At 40.7% G+C, this 24,571-nt stretch overlaps 1 protein-coding gene across 1 annotated transcript in view; it reads left to right on the forward strand.

The window, feature by feature from the left end:
• CA12 (carbonic anhydrase 12) overlaps positions 1 to 21,326 on the forward strand; it is a 29,826-nt gene extending 8,500 nt beyond the window's left edge. Inside the window, exons 3-10 of the mRNA XM_069765577.1 lie at positions 6,434 to 6,613; positions 6,699 to 6,841; positions 13,553 to 13,645; positions 15,347 to 15,410; positions 16,967 to 17,124; positions 19,886 to 20,012; positions 20,101 to 20,188; positions 20,682 to 21,326. Coding sequence (XP_069621678.1) covers positions 6,434 to 6,613; positions 6,699 to 6,841; positions 13,553 to 13,645; positions 15,347 to 15,410; positions 16,967 to 17,124; positions 19,886 to 20,012; positions 20,101 to 20,188; positions 20,682 to 20,751 — 923 coding nt within the window. The 3' untranslated portion in view covers positions 20,752 to 21,326. The remainder of the gene's footprint in view (positions 1 to 6,433; positions 6,614 to 6,698; positions 6,842 to 13,552; positions 13,646 to 15,346; positions 15,411 to 16,966; positions 17,125 to 19,885; positions 20,013 to 20,100; positions 20,189 to 20,681) is intronic.
• Positions 21,327 to 24,571: the final 3,245 nt, after the last annotated feature.

Consider the following 24,571-nt stretch of genomic DNA (forward strand, 5'->3'; position numbering starts at 1 on the left):
ATGTTTTACATAGCAATAAAAACCCACAGTTACTCTGGTGTGACATTAGCGGGAGTCTTTTATAGCAAATCCAAAGCCGGACCCTCCGCAAACCGGTAGTAGAATGAATTGCCTACTTACTAAAGCTAGACTGAGAAGAAAGGACTATTAAGATGTGAAACTTGCATTTGGATGCTAATCTTCCATTTATATCTGCTTTCTGTGTTTCTGCTTTGAAACCTAATTCACATGGTCGTACCCTCAGGTCTTGTCAGGTTTCGAAGGATGCCTTAACCTGGAAGATGGTTTGCATGGCTTTGGTTATCAGTAGAGCCTGTTATAGCTGGACTTTTCTAGTAATCTGGTTGAAACAAGATTTATCTTTGTAACTTTCACCTAGAACTATAGGTATGGACAGGCTGGAGACTACGCTACAATGTTCCAATTCCTGGAGAAAAGAAACGTAAAACTTCTGTTATGTAAATAGCTTGAATTGCTACAAAGCATCACGCGATGTATCTTTTACAAAAATAAGCTACAATAAGCCGATTTTCATGAGATGAGGCTGCTGTTCAGTTCTTATAAATACAGTCATGGCCAAAAGTGTTGTCAGTCTTGAATTTGTTCCAGAAAATATAGTATTTCTCCCAGAAAATTATTGCAATTACATATTTTGCTAAACCACTGCTTTATTTCCTTTGTGTGTATTGTAACAACACAAAAAAGCAGAGAAAACAAAGTCAAATTGGACCTCAGTTCACACATATCCCAAAAAATGGGCCATACAAAATTGTTGGCATGTTTCCAAAATTGTGGGTAAACGACTTTGTTTCAAACATATGATGCTTGTTCAAACTCACCTTTGGCAAGTAACAGTTGTGGGAATATGAAAATTAAACCTGAAGCCAGATTAAAAGGGGAGCAGTTGACTCAGTCTTTGCATCTTGTGTCTGCGTGTGCCACACTAAGCATGGAGAACAGAAAGAGGAGAAGAGAATTCAAATTGTTGAAATATATCAACATTCTCAAGGTTACAAGTCCATCTCCAGAGATCTTGATGCTTCTTTGTCATGGTGCGCAAAATTATAGAGATGTTTACAACCCATGGCCCTTTTAGCTAATCTCCCTGGATGTGGATGGCAGACAAAAATTGATGAAACGCAGGATAGTTCGGCTAGTGGATAAGCAACCCTAATCAAGTTCCAAAGAAGTACAAGCTGTCCTGCAGGCTCAGTTCACGCTGACACTGATGCATCCTATCTGTCAACATTTCAATGAAATGAAACGCTATGGCAGGAGACCCAGGAGGATCCCACTGCTGACACCGAGACATAAAAAGCTAGACTGCAGTTTGCCGCAATGTATGCGAGTAAGCCAAAATCTTTCTAGAAAAGCATCTCGTGGACAGATAAAGGGAAAAATGAGAGAAAAGTGCTCCCTGTAGGAAGCGACACCTGCATAGAACATAGGACCTTGTCCTTACATGTACTAGCAAGTTTGTGGACAGATGAGTCCAGTATGGAGCTTTTTGGTAAAGCACATCATTCTACGATTTACTGAAAACATAACGAGGCTTACAAAGGAAAGAACACAGTACCTACAATCAAATATGGAGGAGTTTCAAAGATATTTTGAGGTTGTTTTGCTGTCTCTGGTATTCTCCAGATTTCATGTTGCCTTGCTTACAGTGAAGTCATCAAGTGCCAAAGGATTTTGGGTCACAATGTAGTGCCCAGTGTCAGAAAACTGGGTTTGTGTCCCAGGTCATGGTTCTTCCAGCAGGACAATGACCACAAACATATTTTAAGAATCACCCAGAAATGGATGGAAATTAAGCACTGAAGAGTTCTGAAGTGGCCAGCAATGAGGCCATATCCAAAGCTCATTGAACACCTGTGGAGGGATCTTAAAATTGCTGGTGGGAGAAGGCCCCCCTTCAAATATGAGACCCCGGAGCAGTTGGCAAAAGAAGAGTGGTCCAAAAATCGCGAAGCTTCTGAGTGGGCCCCTAACCAGGTAGCCTTGATAACAACTGAGTGACGTACCCTAATAGTGGAGGAGAACCTCAGCAGATGACCGCGCTGTTACTGAAGATAATCTCTATATAACGACCAACATGGATATTGCCACCATATGGTCAGTGGTAGATACCAGTCCAACAGAACATATAAGAGATCACAGCACAGTTACAGATAATGTCTTACCGCTGACGTCCTTTCTGATGGAATCGTTCATTTTTCCCGTCTTTTCCATCTGGCCCAGACCGACATGACAACTTCTTCCAGTCAGGACTCGTCTGCAGAGATTACAACAAAGACACGTTTCACTTCTCATATTCCAGCCCCATCACCATCTATTCCCAACCTCCACAAACTCCTCATCCTGCTGATACCCCAATATTGAGCCGCTGCTGTCGTATGTGTCCCTATTACCGCCCCTGATACCCCAATACTGAGCCGCTGCTGCCGCATGTGACCTTATTACTGCACCTGATACCCCAATACTGAGCTCCTGCCGTATGTGTCCCTATTACTGCACCCAATACCCCAATACTGAGCCGCTGCTGCCGTATGTGTCCCTGTTACTGCACCTGATACCCCAATACAGGGCCACTGCTGCCAAATGTGTCCCTATTACTGCACCTGATACCCCAATACTGAGCCTCTGCCGTATGTGTACCTGCTGTGTGGTTCTCTGTGCCCTCTAAATTCTAAAGCACCCTTCTATAATATAGTAATGCCAGGTGCAAGTGCCCTAGAAAACAGCGCCCACTTTTGCCCCCTAGAAAGTAATAATGCCCTGTGTGCCCCTTTGATAGTCACAGTAACCTGAGTTCCCCTATAACAATAAGTGCCCACTTTACATTTAATAGTGTCCAGGGTCTCCCCCCTGTGCAGCTCCCCTATACACAGTATGATGCTCTCTTATGCACAGTATAATGCACCCACACAGTATACTGACCCCTTAGTAGCCTCCAAACTGTTTGTTGGCTCCAACACTGTATAATGGCCCCTTCACTGTAATCTGCACTGTATGATGGCCCCCATAGATAACCTCCATATAGTATAATGTGCCAGAGAGTCCTCAATATAATACAAGGCACCACCCCCATAGGCAGACCCTGTAGTATAAGACAGCACCCCCCCATAGGATAGGCAGGTCCTGTAGTATAAGGCAGCACCCCCCCATAGGCAGATCCTGTAAATAAGGCAGCCCCCCATAGGCAGATCCTGTATGTAAGGCAGCACCCCCCATAGGCAGATCCTGTAAATAAGGCAGCCCCCCATAGGCAGATCCTGTATATAAGGCAGCACCCCCCATAGGCAGATCCTGTATATAAGGCAGCCCCAATAGGCAAATCCTGTATGTAAGGCAGCACCCCCCATAGGCAGATCCTGTATATAAGGCAGCACCCCCCATAGGCAGATCCTGTATATAAGGCAGCACCCTCCATAAGCAGATCCTGTATATAAGGCAGCCCCCTATAGGCAGATCCTGTATGTAAGGCAGCACACCCCCCATAGGCATATTCTGTATATAAGGCAGATCCTGTATATAAGGCAGCGCCCCCCATAGGCAGATCCTGTAGTTAAGGCAGCACCCCCCATAGGCAGATCCTGTAGTTAAGGCAGCACCCCCCATAGGCAGATCCTGTATATAAGGCAGCACCCCCCATAGGCAGATCCTGTATGTAAGGCAGCACACCCCCATCGGCAGATCCAGTACTTAAGCACCCCCATAAAAAAAAAAACAATAAATACTCACCTCTCTTCCTCCTTGTTCCAGTGGCGCTCCCTGCTCCCGCTCATCTCCTGACAGCAGGCGTTGGGCGGTGACATCATCGCGCCCGCTGTCAGACGATGTAGGGGATGATGGGAGGAGCGCAGTGCTCCTTCCCTCATCACCGCGGTCAGCTGTATTGGCTGCTGGCACTGGCCCCCCGCCTGCTCAGGGGCCCCATAGCAGCATTGATTGATTCTCCCTGCTCTGCCTCAGAATGTAACTGTATCAGCGCACGCTGTTACAGTAGCGTAGCTCTGGGTGGGCCCCCTCAGAGCGCGGGGCCCAGGGCAATGGCCCCCTCTGCCCCCCGGTAGCTAAGCTACTGGATCCCTCCGATTTCTCTTTGAGTCCCTTAACATCTGCCTTTCTGAAATCTAACCTTGACGTCTGAGTCTTCACAGGTCTTCCTCCTCTAGTAATCCAAAATTCTAAAATAGCATGGTTGCTACCTCCTAGGGTCCCAGGCACTCTTACCTTCCACTTCTAATAACAGAGTTCTCAATAGTATTTGTCATGTGTATGGCTTTTTCTGGCCTTTTGCTTCCCTTCCCACTTTGTTCTAGTTTAAAGTTTGGTATCGTTAATGGTATCGTTCAAATGTACAACTTGCCCCACAAAAAATAAGCCCTCACATGGCCATATTGACGGAAAAATAAAAAAGTTTTGGCTCTGGGAAGAAGGGGAACGAAAAACGAAAATGAAAAAAGCTCCAGTCATGAAGGGGTTAATATATCCCACGCTGCTTATACCTAGTTAAATATTTCTTGGGCTTCATTGGCTGCCCCTATCTTTTCATGCTAGTCACTCATATATCCAATGTCATAAAAGGGCTTGTGCAGACGACCGTAAAAATCGGAGTGCTGTCCATCTTTATGACAGATGACACTCATCCCCATGTTATTCTATGAGGCCATGCATACGTCCAATTTTTTTTTTTCCTTCCTTGGATCAAGCCTTGCAGAATGCATGAATTGCATCCGATTATATATTGCTACACAGTGGTTTTGGTGCCAACTATATCTGCACTGTTTTATATTAAGTTTATGGTGCTCATTGAGAATATGACTGATTTTTCCAGGTTGGCTCTAGTTTCTGAAATATTTAATAATTAACTAATTACAGTAAAATTATGGCTTCAAAAAGTGACTTTCATAGCATCATAAGTCTACAAATTGCAATACAAAATAATTATATGGGATATTTCATTACCCAAGACATTGTTAAAGAGTCAAAAGACAGACCAAAAGCTATTGCATTTGTTATCACACACAAGTCACATTGGGGCAATGCATTATTCTCATGGATGAATTGTCTCAAAAACTAGAACCAATTAAGCAAAAGTAATGAATTTGACACCCTCAAAATAACCGAAATCCATTAAAAAAAATGGCACCTGAAAAATATTTTCTTGTAGACCTGTGTTGTTGGATTGCACTGGGCCATTCATGCCTCTGCGTCCATGGAAAAAATTAGACCACCTTGAATGACATCTAAGTGGGGTCAAATTTTGACGACTGCCAGTGAAGAGAAGATGGAGAAATTTTGGTCACACTCTGATCGAACTCTGATCAGGGTGTGATTAGCATAATCGGACCGATGAGAGAAAATCGGCCTTGTGACTGTAGTCTAAGAACAATCTTCAGTATAAAAAAACAAGGAGTCCTGGATGTGATAGGTCCTTCACAGAGCCCTGATCTCAACATTATCAAGTCTGTGCGAAATTACATGAAGACACAAAAGGATTTGCGCAAGCTTGCATCCACAGATCTGTGATGAGTTTTCCAACACATTTGGAATAACCTCCCTGTCAAGTTCCGTCAAAAATTGTGCAAGCGCACCTAAAGGAAATAATGTTTGATGTAGTTTTGAAGGCAAAAGGCGGTCACCCCAGTTTTTGATTTGGATATCTCTTCTGCTCATTGACTTTGTATCTTGCAAATTGATAAAAAATCAACTAATAACAAGAATATTTATGAAAACATTCTTACTTTGCAGAATTTTCTCCACACCTGCCTAAACCACATGTGTTTGTGTAAAAATGTGAACCTCAGTGGGGGAGATTTACCATTGGTGACATATAAATGCCTGAATTTACAAGTGTGGAAAAATAGTGTCAACCTACAAAAATATCAATCTTGTTACTAGGTATAGTACCCTCCTGTTCTGTGCAACCACAGCATGCATATGAAGTTACACATACAAAGAGGGATTCCTTGTGCTCAGCATTTGCTGACAATGACTCTTAGAAAAGGACACAGGGGCCTTTGTCATGGGCAATACAAAGATTTTACTCCTTCATTGGTATGCGTCCATAACAAATAGTAGTATTTATTTCCAGCCAGGAAATGGTTCTTTTATTCAACTCATAGTCTGCCTATATTTTTAACAGCGAGAGCTTAGGCCTATTTATTTAGTAGTGTCCAGGTATGATCTAGTAGTCATTGTAATAACTCAAGGAAATAATTGGGCATGGTGAATGGGTTCATGTTTTTATATCAAGATGGTAACAGATTGATCCCCACCCTGTGCTTAGTATGTTGTACAGTGAATGAGAGAAGTTATTCACTCAGTATTAGGTGATTAGGCTTTGGCCCTTACTATATCTCAATGGAGGTGGCAGGATTACCTTAAGGAACAGAGTTCTTGGTAACATTTCTGAATTGTTTTACAGGCAACGAGGGGGAGAACAGCTGGGCAACAAGATATAGCTTCTGTGGTGGTGTCTACCAGTCACCACTGGACTTCCATGGCAGCATCCTGCAGTATGATTCCAACCTGAAGCCCATTCAGTTATATGGCTACAATGCTTCCAGCAACGATCCCTTCATTATATCTAACAATGGACATACAGGTACAGAGGTGTAGTCCTCTAGCCATCTGTAGCAACTGGATACCCATAACAGGGAAATGCATATAGTATATTCTTCTTATTTTAGTGTCTGTGTCCCTGCCCCCAAATATGTACATCGACATCCCACCTTTCCGCTACATTGCTGCGCAACTTCACTTTCACTGGGGCAGCCTAGCCAGTCATGGAGGGTCAGAACATTGTATTGGAGGCAAGAAGTTTGCAGCAGAGGTGAGTTATACTTCACAGTTACTCAGATCTTCAGTGTATAGCAGAGGCCCATTATGTTGTCGAATCAGTTGCAGGATGGGTAGCGTTGGCTGACGGACCTAGTGGTATAAATTACCACTGCATGCATGGAGGTTTTTTATCAGGCAGAATTTTCACAAAAATGGACACGCTCCATGTAAACTTTTGCCATGTTTTCCAAATGCAATGAGCCAGAAACTGTTCCTGAAGCCACGTGAAAAAACGGTGTGAACACACCTTAGTGGTATGTGCACACAATGTCTTTTTCTAGGCAGATTCCACAACAGAAACCGCCTGAAAAACCTATCCGAAAACGCGTAAAAGCAGGAACATTTGCATTTCTATGCAAAAACGATTTGCTGTGCATATGTTCAGGCTTTTGAATGTCTTTTACCACTTCAGGCTGCTAAAATTGCCAAATTGCTAAAAAAAAATTGACATGTTCATTCTTTTGGCACATTTGCTTGGAAAACTCTCTGTTCTTTACAATACAAGTCTGTGGGAGGGTTGCTATCTTCTTTACTTAATTTTTATTGTCTTTTTTCCCTCCGTTGAATAATAAAATAAACCACATTTATGTGCCAAAACCTTGGGAAAACCCTCCATAAAATGTCAGCAGCCAAAATGGCTGAAAAATGTTCAGGAAATGACACAAATGATACTTCAGAGTAAAAAACAGCCCAAGTTTTCTGAAGTGTCTTCTGCTTGAAGAACTTGACTGGTTCACCTGTGTTTAAAAGATGTGTGCACATACCATAGTGGTTAACTTTGTTTTTGCTTGCTGCCTCCACTGAGCCCCTAGCATCCGAGAGTCCAATCTGGCAGCTGTTATCAGCTTTTGGGCTCATACTCATCTGCAAGGAAAACGGACCAGTGAAATCGAATGAAAAATAAGATTGCACTCAGACCAATGTGAGTCACTGCTCATCTGTGATTTTTTTTTTTTTATTATTATCATTAATTTTTTTTTCCTCAGATCGGGATGAGAAAAAAATCTCGGCATGCTACAATTGTCCTCATGTCTTGGCCGAGACTTGAAAGTGCAAATCAATGGGTGTGAAAAAAAAAAAATCACACTGCACGCAGACCATGTGAGTGCGTTTTTTTACACACCCATGTCCTTTAAAAAGCCAGCAATTCATCTACCGCATGCAGTAAAATCACAGCGTGACCCAACAAAATAGAATAGATAAATATATACACTTAGAACAGATAAATATAAAGATGTCAGTGACATATATATAATTATTGCCATGCTTGTGCAGCTTTCTGTACATGTTTTTATAACTTACTAAATTTATTTTCTGAAAGAAAAATGGTGTGGGGCATTTTATTAACCAGCCAAGGGAAAGTGAACAGCATCTGAGTGCAGATGTTATATAGCCGGGGAAAGTGATAATACCCATGAAGCTTCCCAGGCTATTAATATCAGCTGACAGCTGTATACTTAGACTTTCCTGGTTATTAAAATGGGGGACCACCCCCAAAAAAATTACAGAAGGTCCCACTTTAATTAATAACCAGTAAAGGCTTGGCCGACAGCTGCAGGCTGATATTAATAGCCTAGGAAGAGGCCATGGATATTGGCCCCCTCGCAGACTAAAAACATCAGTTCTCAACTGCCCTAGAAAAGGTGCATCCATAAAATGCACCAATTGTGGCACTTAGCCTCGGTCTTCTCACTTGCCTTGGTGCGGTGGAAAGTGGAGTGATAGTTGAGGGGTTGATGTCACCTTTGTATTGTCAGGTGACATCAAGTCTAGAGGTTAGTAAATGAGGCATCTATAAGATGCACCCATTACTAACCCTATAGTGATATTGTACAAAAAAACAACCAAAATAAAGTTCCTTAACTGAAATAATGACACACTATTTTATTGAATCTAAATTAAACCAAACCATCTATACACAAGTTAATGCCCAATACACTGCAGCCACTGTTCCCTGTAACGGAATTAAAATAATAAACAACCATATTCCTCATCTGTCCGCTGAGAAGAAAATCATCAATTTGGCCCACGTAGCTCTACTACATCTAGATGGAAGGCTGCATTGTGGCAGGATGCAACTATACAGCTTGTCATCCAGCAGAGACTAAACTGTGGTTGCTTGTTCAGCTCAGTGCATCGTGGTGAACTTCTTTCACCTCACTAATGACACTGCGAGTGTGAGAAAGTTCTTACAGTTCGCAATTCTATCAGAAAGATCCTGGGAGGTCACAGCCAATGAACTCAGTTCAACTCACTCACGTCAGCATGAGTGCCTTAGGAAAAGTTTTATCGGCGCTCGAGCTGACATCAGTGAGGTGAAAGGACTTCACTGCGTGGCACTGAGCAAGAACACAGTGTCTCTTCTGAATGTCACACTGTAAAGTCGCATCATGCAACAATGCAGCCTGACCTCTAGATAAAGCAAAGCTAGAAATATTGCGTGACAATTGGATTATCTTCTCAGTGGACAGGTGAGGAGTATGGTTGTTTATTATTTTAATTCTGTTACAGGCGACATTGGCTTCAGTAGATTGGGCCTTGAGGCGAGTATACTTGTTTTCGATAAATGTAGATTATTTAAGGAGTCTGTGTCATTGTGTCAAATAAAGGACTTTATTCAAGCTGTGTATTTTTTTATAATATCACTATGGAGTTCATAATGGGGGCGTCTTATAGACATCTCTCCATTACTAACCCCTGTGCTTGATGTCACCTGACAATACAAAGGTGACAACAACCCCAATACTATCACTCCACTTGCCACTGCACCAGGGCAAGGGGGAGGAGCGAGACCAAGTGCCAGAATTGGTGCATTTTGTGGATGCAACATCTCTGGGGCAACTTAGAGCTGATGTTTTTATTCTGGGACGGGGCCAATATCCATGGTTCATTCCTAGGCTAATATCAGCTAGCAGCTGTCTGCTTAGCATACTGGTTATTAATTTGGAGGTCCCCCATTTTAATAGCCAGGAAAGGCTACGTATACAGCTTTGAGCTGATATTAATAGCATGGGAAGCACCATGGGTATTACCCCCTTCCCAGGCTATAAACATCTGCCCCCAGCTGTCCACTTTCCCTCTGCTGATTAATACAATTTTTGGAGTATCCCACTGCTTTTTTTTTTCTGAAAGGAATTTTACAAAAAAAGTACAGTAAACTAAACTACACACAAAGCACTGATCATATATCCCACTTACATATTTATATCTATCTTTTTATATCTATATCTACCTGCATAGTTATCCAATCTCTCTCTCTCTCTCTCTCTCTCTCTCCCTCTCCCTGTGTTTAAAATCCGATTGTACTTTCATGAAAATCGCATGACGCTTACAAGACACTTGTCCCAAATTTCTGGACCGAAATCGGACCGTTTATTTCACGGTGATGAGTATAAGCAGGGATGTAACTACAACAGGTGCAGGGGTTGCAATTACACCCAGGCCAGGGAGCCTAGGGGGCCCTAAAAGTTCCTTTGGCCTATAGAAAAAAACTATTGCTATTAAAGATTTAAAATATTTGGGGGTCCCGTTGGAGCTTTTGCATCGAGGCCCATGAGTTTCAAGTTACACCACTGGGTATGAGCCCTTATGGGATAGTAGTATATAAAAATAAAAAGGATCTTGAAAAGAAAATTTAAAAATCAAAATTGAAAGATGGGAGAAGTGGAGGCAGACTCCTGAGTAGACCCCCAAAGTGACTTTAGACCCTGAAACAGCATGTAAAAATAAAAAAAATGTTTAGATTCCAGATCCAACTCTTCCATTTACCTAATGCTGATTGCCCATAGGTTTTAACATTGTACCTTCTGTTATAAGAAGAGAGATATAATTAAGAGGGATGTTCAGCAGTAGACTTACTATAGTAATTAGGGCACCTTCCACTTATTAGAAACTACTCAGACTCCAGTTAATGTTAGTGGGCATGGTACTGCAGGATGCAGAGAAAATTAGTACAACCTTACTACCATCTCAACTCTAAATTCATTAAGATGAATGTCCTGATTCTCCCTCCCCTTTATTCACAATTCGGTGCCCTACATAAAAGTGAATAAGCTTTGTTTCCTAAGCCTAAGGCCTCATTCAGATGTCAGTTTTTCTCACTTTCGAGAAAAATGGTCCAAATAATTTGATCAGAGTTTGAACATAGAGTTATCAGAGTTTGGTCATTCGAGTGATGGTCAATTTTTGTTTCACAGACCCAGAGAATTGTATTGCCGAATCTGATCCGACACTCAGATCAAAATCGAACATCTTCACCATTTTACATAGAGCACTCTATCCGTTGAAAATCACAGACATGTGAAATGCACCAGAGACTCACAGGTATGAGTGCTATCTGTGAAAAATGGACGTCTGAACGAGGCCTAGTGGTTTGGTTACACAAGCATATACTTGTTTAAACGATTAACTATGTGTTCGAAACTCAAGACCATAAAAAATTAATTTTAATTTCTTTTTAATGAGTTGGTAGGGGACCTCAGGGGTCATCGTGGACCCCCTTACTCAATGCAGGATTACTAACCCACCTCCGACAGATGTCTGTCCAGCCTCTGTTTTGAAGATTTCTATTGAAGGAGAACTTGCCACCTCTCGTGGCAGCCTGTTCCACTCACTCATCACCTATACTGTAAAAAAAACAACCCTGTTTTTTCTAATATCTAATCTGTATCTTTTCCCTTTCAGTTTCATTCATTTAATGACTTCACGTGATCTGGACTCTATACTTCTCTTAATACATTCTAGAACGGTTTCCCTTTTTTGCTGCTACATCACACTGACTCAAGTCTTGGATCTATTAGGTTACTCAGGTCCTTTTCACACGTGCTGTTGTTTAGTTCTTTTCCTCCCATTCTATAGATGTAATTTTTGTTTTTCTTGCCCAGATGCAGAATTTTGCATTTCTCCCTGTTAAATACCATTTTATTAGTCTCTGCCCACTGTTCAAGCGTATCTAGATACTTCTGAATCCTTACTGTCTTCTCGAGTGTTAGCTATCCCTCCTAGCTTTGCATCACCTGCAAATTTGATCAGTTTAACTTCAGTTCCCTTATCTAGATCATTTATAAAAATGTCGAAAAACACTGGGGCCAGCATTTAACAAGTGTTTATACAGGGCGAGAGTTGTGAATTAAATGGTTGAATGTCCATCATAACATCTAACACGGTGGACTGTGTTCACACAGACAGATAATCTCAAGTGTATGTGTGCTCAACATTCAAATCCCATAAGTGTAACTATTTATTTTGAATATATGAATGAACAAACTATTGTACAAACCTTTCCATTGCTACTATACAAAGAAAATTTAATCGACTTGGCGATAAATTAATCAATTTCACGATTTTCTATGAACAGTAGGATTTGCAATATTAACAATGAACAATATGACACGAATGTTCTCATTCCAGTGTTCCAGCTGCTGTTGAACATTTGCATTGGAACACAATCCACCAATCACTGAAAGCCAGACTTGTTTAATATTCAAATTTCCATTCTTTTTTTTTTTGAAGGTCTAATCATTAAAGGGAACCTGTCACCCCGTTTTTTCAAGAAGAGCTAATAATAGCGTTAAATAGGGACAGAGCTGTGCTTTACATTAGTGTATTTTGGAGCCTTTATTGCCCACCTATGCTGCCGAAATACCTTTGTAAAGTCGCCGTTTTGGGCTGTCACTCACGCTGGTCAGGTCATATGGGCGTGGTGACAGCGCTGTTTCTCCCCCAGATCTCCGTTGGTGGCGTAGTGGTGTGCGCATGTCCAAGTGGCGAATCCACTGCGCAGCTTGAAGGAAAATAGCGCGATCTGTGCTATTTAGCCGTTTATCGGTGGGCACGGCCATCTTTGTGAGGCCGCGCGTGCGCAGATGGTTCTTCTCGGCTTCCCGGGGCTTCAGGAAAATAGCCGCGGAATGCCACGCGTGCGCAGAAGGAGATCGCGGCGGCCATTTTCCTGCAGCCGAGATGCGAACTCGGCTTCAGGAAAATGGCTGTCGAGATCGCCATCTGCGCACGCGCGGCATCCCGCAGCCATTTTCCTGAAGCCCCGGGAAGCCGAGAAGAACCATCTGCGCACGCGCGGCCTCACAAAGATGGCCGCGCCCACCGATAAACGGCTAAATAGCACAGATCGCGCTATTTTCCTTCAAGCTGCGCAGTGGATTCGCCACTTGGACATGCGCACACCACTACGCCACCAACGGAGATCTGGGGGAGAAACAGCGCTGTCACCACGCCCATATGACCTGACCAGCGTGAGTGACAGCCCAAAACGGCGATTTTACAAAGGTATTTCGGCAGCATAGGTGGGGAATAAAGGCTCCAAAATACACTAATGTAAAGCACAGCTCTGCCCCTATTTAACGCTATTTTTAGCTCTTCTTGAAAAAACGGGGTGATAGGTTCCCTTTAAACAAGCGAACAATTTCCCTTTCCATTGCACAATTTTTCAAAGATGATTGAAATTTTTTCACTCATCTGGATGATTTCATGCACAATGAATGGGCCTTTAGGAACCATATGACCTGTAATGATTATGTCCTAAACCAATTACAAACCAGTGTATGGCATGTGAATTGTAATGTGGAAGAAGACGCTGTAAAACTTCCAACATCATTATCCACAGTTTCAGGTAAGAGGTTTCCTGTTGCATCTGGACCAAGGCTATATATGTGCTAACGTATATTTTGATTTATATTTTTTTCAGATGCATATTGTGCATTATAACTCTAAGTATGCCGATGTTGGCACAGCCATGGAGGTATCAGACGGGTTGGCTGTGCTTGGAATTCTCATAGAGGTGAGACACAATACGCTTATTTTCTGTAAATGTAAAAATTGTGAGTAACCCACAGCCTATTACACATTCACTATATTCACACATGTTTACATAGATTGTAGGTAAATTATAATATTTTTTTCTAAATACTTAATTCCTTATGTTATTGGCTAACGTTTACTTTGCTTGGTAACTGGTTTCTTCTGTTAAGGTACCGTCACACATAGCGACGCTGCAGCGATACCGACAACGATCCGGATCGCTGCAGCGTCGCTGTTTGGTCGCTGGAGAGCTGTCACACAGACCGCTCTCCAGCGACCAACGATACCGGTAACCAGGGTAAACATCGGGTAACTAAGCGCAGGGCCGCGCTTAGTAACCCGATGTTTACCCTGGTTACCATCCTAAAAAGTAAAAAAACAAACGCTACATACTTACCTTCCGCTGTCTGTCCTCGGCGCTCTGCTTCTCTGGTCTGGCTGTGAGCGCCGGGCAGCCAGAAAGCAGAGCGATGACGTCACCGCTCTGCTTTCCGGCTGACCGACGCTCACAGCCAGAGCAGGAGGAGAGCAGAGCACAGCGCTGGAGGACAGACAGCGGTAGGTAAGTATGTAGTGTTTGTTTTTTTACTTTTAGGATGGTAACCAGGGTAAACATCGGGTTACTAAGCGCGGCCCTGCGCTTAGTTACCCGATGTTTACCCTGGTTACCAGCGAAGACATCGCTGAATCGGTGTCACACACGCCGATTCAGCGATGTCTGCGGGGAGTCCAGCGACGAAATAAAGTTCTGGACTTTCTTCCCCGACCAGCGATCTCCCAGCAGGGGCCTGATCGCTGCTGCCTGTCACACTGGACGATATCGCTAGCGAGGACGCTGCAACGTCACGGATCGCTAGCGATATCGTCTAGTGTGACAGTACCTTTAGTGTATAGGCCTAATTAATTTAAAATGTGATAAGGGTATCGTCATTTCTACCTGGAGGTGGAATGTAGGACCAAAATTAGTACCCCTGCCAATTTTTTTTTTCAGATTAAGAAAAAAGGTAATTCAATAAATCTGCCAAAAAAATACTTGCATCTTCTGCCTATAACATTCTGTATAGATTGTAAGCTTGTGAGCAGGATCTTCACTCCTTTTGGTATCTATTGATTTATGTGATTAATGTTATTCTGTAGTGTCTTTTATTGTCTGTACAAGTCCCCTCTAAAATGTAAAGTGCTGCGTAATATGTTGGTGCTATAGAAATGAAATTATTATTAATTTAATTATTCTAATTTATGTCTATAGCGCCAACATACTAATAATAATAATAATGATCTTTATTTTAATAATCTTTATTTTTATATAGCGCTAACATATTCTGCGCCGCTTTACAGTTTTGCCCACATTATCATCGCTGTACCCGATGGGGCTCACAATCTAAATTCCCTATCAGTATGTCTTTGGAATGTGGGAGGAAGACGGAGTACCCGGAGGAAACCCACGCAAACACGGGGAGAACATACAAACTCTTTGCAGATGTTGCCCTTGGTGGGATTTGAACCCAGGACTCCAGCGCTGCAAGGCTGCAGTGCTAACCACTGAGCACATTACATTTTAGAGGGCATCAAGAGGAGTTACTGTCATGGGATACCCAAATACCATCATACAGGGGTGCTCAATACTGGCCATTTGATCACTACACCTCACTGGTCAAATGTTTATTTCTTTTTTTTCTAGATTGGCTCTTTCAATTCCGCATATGATAATATCATTTCTCAGTTGACACAGATCAAGTATAAAGGTCAGTATGTTACATATATAAAAGTATGGCAGAAATTATATGGCCAGTATCTGGCTCTTAAATGCTGCAGCATTTCAGAGAAAACATCTTTAAATACCACAGGTGATCAACCCGCATAGGAGACTAGTATGACAGATGGTTCCCTGGTAACTTCTCCCCTTCAGTGACAGGTTCTTTTCTGCATGCGTGCATAGGGAAAGACCTAAGTAAAAAACAAGAAGGGAATAGGCATTCATAACCCTGTAATATCACGTACAACTTGAATAATAAACAAATTGAATGTTTAATTGTAATCAAAGTGAACAAAAAAGCATAAAACCATTTAAAAAGACAATGCCAATCTGGTCTCCATAAGGCAGTGGTCCCCAACCTCTCTGACACCGAGAGCCACATTCAGCTTTGAAAGAAGGTGGCGAGCCACATTAATGTCTAAAGAGAGCTGCTTGCCACATCCAGCTCCTGCCCTTTCACAGTAGCAAAACACAGCCCCCATTACTGGTATCATGACAGCCAAAGCTTTTCCACAGAAATCCCACCAAGGCAGTATACCAAAATCCAGGGGTTCCCACAATACCTCCATTCAGTATTCTCGCATCCATCACTCCCACCAGACAGCTGCATCCATCTTCATGCACTTCCTCTGACAGGTAGTATCATCCGCTCTTCAGCTTGCCATGCTTAAAATATCTCCAAACCCCCAAGGCCACAATATGCACATTCAGATCTGCTCTGTTGTGCATGGCTCCCCAAAAAAATCACCATGTGGAGACCTACTTTTCCTAATTGTTTGGTAGACCTGATGCTAATGCGTCAAACTGCCACTTTTATGGGCCCACGAGCCAAATGTGGATCTCGTGCCACAGGTTGGAGACCCCTGCCATGAGAGAATGAGTGTGGAGAACCCACCCTTTTCCCTGAAAACCAATACTAAACTAACAATATCATAGTACATGGGTGGGATAGTAAATGGCCAATAAGGATACAGGATAAAAAGCAAAAAAGCTATATAATGGCTATAGCAAATCAAAAGATCACATAGATAGTAAATGAACGTATTTGAGTATAATAAAAATACCAGATCCTAGAAGACGTGTGATCTAAAGATGCTACCCAAGAGAATATCCAGTGAATAAGATGTGAGCCCCTCGTATTACACCAACAAGTGTAGCTTCATCTACGCCCTTGATCTTATCCATGTATTTTGACATTGTCAGTTTATTTCTTGGTTTTTACTTATATTTTTTTTGGGTGCATGGCACAGTTCCCTTTTATTAGGTGGTTTCACCTAATAAAATTTCACCTGGCAGTCTCCCTCTAAGCTATACAAGTTTGCTGAACTGCTTTTGCATTACATCTCAATGTAAAGAATATATTTTAAGTGTTTATAGAAAAAAAAATCAGATAACCTAAACAAAATTGTTCCTTACAACTATTTCTGACCAATGTCTTTTGGTTTTACCTTACTGTGCTAGATTTTCTTAAAAAAAAAATATTACCATTAATTGTTACGTAAATCTCCTTATGCAACTTTTTACACTTTCTTCCTTATAATTTAGGGCAGTCCTTTCAGATTCCAGGGTTTAATATCCGCTCTCTTGTCCCTGAAAGCCTGGATGAGTATTATCGCTATGAAGGTTCTCTTACCACCCCACCCTGTAATCCCAGTGTGTTGTGGTCTGTTTTCCGGAATCCCATCTTCATTTCAGAGGAGCAGGTAACCTAAAATAAACTGTGAATCTCAGCAGATGCATGGATCTTTCATATTGGCATTATCTGTTCACTTACACAGAGCCAAATCTCTTTCAGGCATCCTTCACTTTCCGCTATGGGGGGAATTTACTAAGAATAGGGATTCACGCACCAGTGTCAAAGGCTTATGCAAAGGGCCAAAAATTCATGAGATGTTTACACAAATTCCTCTTGCACTAAATCTAGTGACTTTTTGATGTAAAAGGACACTATTCATCCCCTTTATTTTCAGCATTCTTGAGTACATTCATTGATCTCTTAAAAAAAAATAAGACTTAATGTTTTTTGGCTTTAATTTTCCTATAAAATCATTGAAATTAATTCATTAACAGATGCCATTTTTTAAATATGCATTCAATTAATTAAATAGTCAATGTCTCATCCGAAAAATGGATAACTAATGCATGACATGACTTTCCACATCAACCCATAAGTCAGTCATCAACTTTCATTGGTCTGAAAATACATGTGTATGAATTACGCCAATGGCAGATGTCTGGGTTAATGAAGTAAAGTATTGGGCATGCTGGCTTTCTAAAAAATGAAAAAAAATTAGATTTCTCAGAGACCCTGGGCTCATGTATAGCACAAAAAGAAACAGAAGTAACCTTACATTTATTACTAAGGCAATGTCTTATTAATAAGGCAAGTCTGTCAGAAAAGGGTTAACTTGGCTGTTAATTTCTTTCATTAATTGCTCATTATTCAAGCTTATGATGGGTGGTCTTTAACCCCTTAATGACCGCCAATACGTCTTTTAACTGACCTGAGATATAAGAGAATAGTCTCCCCATACAGATGACAATCCAGCATCTGTTGGTTGTATACTATAGCTGACAACTTGCTGTATCAGCTACGATCAGTATTTGCACCTTCTAAATCTGTTTAACCCCTTAGATGCTGCTGTCAATAGTGACTACATCATTATAAATGGTTAACAGAGTGTGGGGGCTTCTTCTTTATCCCAATTGGTGCCCTCCGATCATGATTTTGTTGTCCTGATGTTTGCGATGGCAATTCATGACCAAATCGCGGCCTTAGAGTCTGATGGCTGTAGTAATCTGTTTAGAAGTTAGCAACATTTAGGTGGTAAAAATACACATTTTCATTTCTGTCATGCCACTTTGCATTAATTCCTGTAAAGCACCTGAAGGGTTAATAAACTACCTGACAGCAGTTTTCAATATGTTTAGGGGTGCTGTTTTTATAATGGTATCACGTTTGGGGGTTTCCCAATATATGGGACCCCTAAAGTCACTTCAAACATGGATAAGTCCCTAAAAAAATAAATGTGGTAAATTTCTTTGAAAAAATGAAAAATTGCTGCTACATTTTTAAACCTCCTAAAATGCTAACAAAATAAAATAACATTTTACAAATGGTGCTGATGTAAAGCAGACATGTGGGAAATGTTATTTATTAATGGTTTGCTGTTGTATGACTATCTGGATTAAAGGGATAATCATTCAAATTTAGAAAATTGCTAATTTTTTAACATTTTTCTCAAATTTTTTATATTTTTTATAAGTTAACACAAAAAATGTTGAACTAAATTTACCATTATCATAAAGTATAATGTGTCACGAAAAAACAGTCTCAAAATCACTGGGATTTGTTGAAGCGTTGCAGAGTTATTACCACATAAAGTGACACTGGTCAGATTTCAAAAATTTGGCTCGGTCACTAAGGGGTTAAACTGGAAAGGGCTCACAACTATTTTTTTTAGACTGTGTTTTGGTATGGAAGCTTTTATAGCTATGTCTGTCTGGTTAAAACGTTTAAACATGGGCACCATTTTTTCAGCTGATAAATGGCAAAAAGCTATAAAAATTTTCTTTAAAAATTCATCTAACGCAAACCTACAAGAATCCTATTATAAAACCTTGACAAAATGGTATTATACCCCAGCAAAAGTTCATAGAATATTTCCCAACCAATCTGAATTAAGGTATGTTGGTGAGAATGTAGCCATAAATGAACTGTTTTACATATACTATTTGACTGTTTGTTAATCTCTTCTGTTTGGACAGAGTTTTTTGAGTTGATTAATAAAATATGCAACATAGATATTCCACCTACTCCTCAGTTAGCCATCCTATCTCTGGGAGTAGATGATTTTCCACTTAAACTAAGATCTATAATAATAATTTTCTTGGTAACAAAGTTGCTATTGTTGTCTAAATGGAAACAAACGTGTAGTCCCTCAATTACAGAAGTAATAGACAGAATTGTGAACAATAACATGCTTGAATATACATATGCAATCAGTAAAAAAATCATTTTCAAGTTACGACTTGAAATGGTCCATATGGAACTCGATAGTATCCTCATAAATAGGAGTCCTTAAACATAAAACATATGATCAAAATATGTATAGTGGAATTTATGCCATATATTTTATGACTGAATAGACTTTAAGAATAGACTTTTTATGCAAATATTGTATAAGGTGCAATAGGTTCAGTTGACCAAATATGTATGTTTTTATTAATGTTCCTATGTCCCTCTTATCTACATTCTGTTTCTATCTTCCCTTTTCAGACCAGTTTTCTTGTTACATATACTATTTCTATTTCCTTATGTGTGTATTGTAACCCTTTCCTATAAAATTAATGAAAAATAATGTGAAGAAAACTTTTAAACATGAAGAGTTTTTGATAAAAATATGAGGATAAAAAGGTATGTAGAAAAAATAAACTATTTGCCTAAAAACTTTGTCTTTGTAGCTTCTCCTGTTCGAGACGGCCCTGTACTGCACAGAACGGAATAGCTCCTCTCCTGTAGAGATGATTGATAACTACAGAAGGTTACAGCAGGAAGGCGACCGACTGGTCTCTGTGTCTTTTCGGGAAGGTAAACTGTGAGTTATAAAGTCCATGAACTTGTAAAAAAAAAAATTGTGATCAAGAATATTCTTATGACAAGCTGTCTCTTCTTCTAGGCATTGTTCTTGCAATCACGTTGGCCTGTCTACTTGGATCTCTCATCATCATTGGAGTCACCTGTTGGCTGTTTCGGTGGAAAAAACAGTAATTATTATTTTTTAATGTGTTGTATTGTGTTCTAAAACAGATAATAATTTAGAACCTGTCCACAACAAAACATTTCTTATTCTGGGCAAACACAAAGTACTAGCATCTTGGCATGTCAACCTAGTCATATTTGTAGCAGGTTCATAATGACAGCCATGGTGGCCCACGACAAGCTTTTTGACTACCTTAAATAATAAGCAAATTAATGTAGGCAAATGTGGCTGGTTTTCTGTATGTTACACTGGATAACGGTGGCACCATTTATGTAAAATGGACAAAGGGCTGAAGTTCTAAGGTGGTAGTGGTTCAAATTTTACATGACTACTAGTTAGCAGTGACTTATGTTTTACTACAGAATGTGAAGTATAGATTTTTGCACTTACTCAAGCAATCTCCCAATAATTAACACTCAAGCATACTTTATGTACTAGCTGCATGTCTACGTTTGCTAGCTGTGCTTTTTCTTTGACAATGACTTTATACATTGCAGGGCCAAAAACGTCAAGAAAGTTGTGTATACACCTGCTGTGCCCATGTTGGAAACCACATCCAATGTATGACAGCCGGCTGCCATCTGCATCACGTACGACAGATCTTCGTAGGAATTCTCTTCTATACATGAACAGATGAACATGATTTGATCCACCTTTTTGTATTCATCACCTCTGCCATTTATTTCATGCACAAATACTTGAATGTAAGGTTAGCGTTCATTGCAGTCTAGCTGCACTGGATGATTGGATGATGGAATCTAAATAACTTATTAGCCCATTTCTTGTCATATCCAAATGCTGACTGACAATTGTTCCTTTGTTAATGGGAACCTAAACCAATGTCTATTGTTCTTTCTAGTTTTCTGCTGCCCAGTAATTTTCTGACATTTTTTATTTTCCCCATGAATACTTGAACCTAAAGATGTAGAAAGAATCCAGTGTATTCTACTGGTACTCGCTGATGAGATGTTCCTCATGCCTGCCAGAAGCAGCAGGTCTGATCGGAGCTTGTTCCTGAGACCTTTTGGATTTTGGAGCCCCGACGCTCTCCTTTTGTAGTTGCATATATTTTTTTATGTCTTCTTTTTATGTGCTCCCCATTGTTATGAAATGATTGTTAATAGACCGTGGCTATAACATTCCTACACGGAAATTTTAATGCTGCTGAATTGCTTTTAATTTATATTCTCAATGTCCGTATGTTTCCTCCATACTTAATATTTTCTCAAAACATGAGTGTAAATATCAATTGCCCCCTAGAATTGCTTAATATCGCATTTTAAAGGGAAACGGTCTTAAGACTTTCTGCTGCTTGAACCAAAGGCAGCATGAAACAGTAACTGCCGCCTAAGTTAATACCTTGGTATTACTCTGAAATGCTACCATGTCTCATAGAAAACATAGGACTTGATTTATGAAGGAGCTTTGCTACTTTTCTGGAGTTAAATACGTACCTTCAAATGCCACAAAAGTTTTGCACAACTCAAAATTGTGCAGAAACTTTGCCACTTGGGCATTTTTACACAAATTTCAGCCAACTTTGACACGATGGGCGTAGAAGGGATGGAATCAGTGGCGATCACAGATAGAAGAGGGACCCTGTGCAAGAACAGGATGTGGACCCCTTTTTGTGTCTGACAGAAGCTGCTTGCATCAGGCTCTCCATACATGTGTTGCGACTGTCACATAGCCGTGAAACATGCAGCTGCAGTGGCGGACACCTGATTATCGGGAGTGCTCCGGGTATCCGGGTTCCCGATGCAGCTATTTGGTAAGTTTTATAGCTATTTGGATAAGGAGTTATCCGAAGCTATTCGATCATCCCTAATAATAATAATATAATAAACTTTATATAGCACCAACATATTCCGCAGCGCTTTACAGTTTAACAGTTCATACTTTTTTGCATTACTTTTCTGTAAGTGGAAAAAAAAAAATCAGTCATCTCATTGGCACTGCCACATTGAATTACCTTGGTCAGAGTGTTATCCGAAAAAAAAAAAATTGGATAGCAATTGTATGATTTATACACTTGTGTGACCCTGGCCTAAAACATAGCACTTGAAACCAGGGATCCTGCCATGTTTCATATGACCTTGTCAACATAAATCTCTTGCCAGATTGCTAAGTATGTGATAAGTCCCATGTAATATAGCATGATTTCATGACATGGGGCTGCGCGCTGTACTCTAGAACATTAGCTTTTACACTGTGAAAACCACTATTCAGTTTAACAGAATAGAATTCAGACCTGCAAAAAACGTTTGGAATATCCAAGACCCTTAGAGGTGAACTGATGCTTCATTTCTTGTCAAGTACAGAATATGTCATGCGTGCAGAACACAGACTCCTTTTTAGTCAGTATTTTTCCACTTTCCGTTATATCTCCGTGCTCTTTTGGCTTACGTGAGGAGTTGCACATTTTTTTTCCCCACTCAAATATAGAACAGCCTTCAAACGCTACACTTTCTCAGTGTTTCTTCTCAAATTCTCCATAGCTGTGTATTGAGCCAATCATGCAGTGCATGTATCTGAAAAGAACGTGTCACTCCCATACAGTATTGCAAGATCTGACCTCTAGTTACCATGTTTGATGTAATTGTGATATCATCTGTCTTTTAATTTTAAATGCCTTGGAATGCATATTTTATTAATCTGTAACTATTATATTAAAATATTTTTTTCATCTAAAATAACAAAATGGTTATGAGTTGACATTTCTAAAAAGAAGGTATTGCTTGACCTTCTTAGGTGCCATAGAAAAACTTCTCCTGATTTCACTACTGAACGGGCAAAATTTTGCATTCAACAGTAGCCTGCTGAGCATCACCTAAGTGCAGCATTTAAATGTAGTGGAATGAATTAAACCAGAATTGATCCAGAAGGGAGCTGAAGGTAACTGGATATATACTCACAGTAAACAGTGTTTCTGTTTTTCACTCTTACCTCTATAGTCCTATAATTCCTACTAATCCCTACACCTAGTAATGAACTGGTCATACAGTATCTTTCTCCATCCTCTCCTTTCATCTCACCACCTCCTTAGAACTGTTTCTGAGCATAAAATCCTGTGTCTCCAAACACAGACAACCAACTCATGCCCTCTCCTGCTCCTACCTACTAACACTTTCTCTTCTTCTCCTCACTGTCGGCGATATCTCTCCTGGTTCTCCTCACCTCATCCCCACAGTCGCTTCTACTTCTCATCCATGATCTGTCAAATTTCCCCAACCTTTCTAACTTTATATCCATTCTCCCAGCCCCCACTTCCACAGTCCCTCTAACGTAAGCTCTATGGAACACTCGCTCTGTCTACAACAAACCTTCATACATCCATGATCTTTTCATTACTAACAAACTTTCCTTCCTCAGCATCACCGAAACCTGGCTCAGCCCCTCTGACACAGCCTCTCCAGCTGCACTTTCTTATGGTGGATTCTGTCTAACACATCCCGCCTCAGCAACAAGCATGGTGGAGGAATTGTTTTTCTCCTGTCAGATACTGACACTCAAATTCAACTGCTACCCTCCGTCTCTCTCCCTGCTTTTGAGGTACACACTGTGCACATGTACTTAGGGGTGGATTAAGGGTAGCCAGGGCCTCAGGCTGATCAGACACTGTGGGCCCCCCCGGTCATGTGATGGGGGTCATGTGACGGGGGTCATGATATACCTGAACCAGATTATTCAAGAAAAATGGACGGGCCCTACTCTACTGTAACCTATAAAATATTTGTTAAAATATGCAATACAATTTAGGTATATTTTGATATATTTTTCAATTTTTAAAATGACCAATATCACATACAAGGAACAAATACCACCGCACCATGACCAGACCACAAATTACAACCACAGTGATCGAATAATATCACATACAAGGAACAAATACCACCGCACCGTGTCAAGACCACATATTATCACCACTTGGGGACCAAATAGCACATACAAGGGACAAATACCGCAACACCATTTACAGACCACATACTGTATTACCACCACATAGTGACTGAATACTACAATACTGATCAGTAATAAAAAAAAAAACACAATACTATCACCATAAGTGCCAGTATTCACAGGAGATCTGTACTTAGTATGCAGTGTCTGTGTAGAGGTAATCCAGAGATCACTGGTGGTATTATACACAGGAGCTCTGTGTATAATGTATAGGTAATATAGTGATCACTGGTGATATTGTACACAGGACTTCTGTATATAGTATACAGTGTATAGTGTCAGTGTATAGGTAACACTGACTCACCGGTGACGTCTCTAGGTGAAGTCCTTCATCTTTCATCCAGCACAGACCGCCACCATTTCTTCCAGCCAGGACTCGTTTCTGCAGGAAATAACACAGTTATCTCAAGCTCCGCTTGCAGAACAC

Source organism: Ranitomeya imitator, chromosome 4 (assembly GCF_032444005.1).
Source record: "Ranitomeya imitator isolate aRanImi1 chromosome 4, aRanImi1.pri, whole genome shotgun sequence".
In the NCBI taxonomy this organism is placed as follows: Eukaryota; Metazoa; Chordata; class Amphibia; order Anura; family Dendrobatidae; genus Ranitomeya; species Ranitomeya imitator.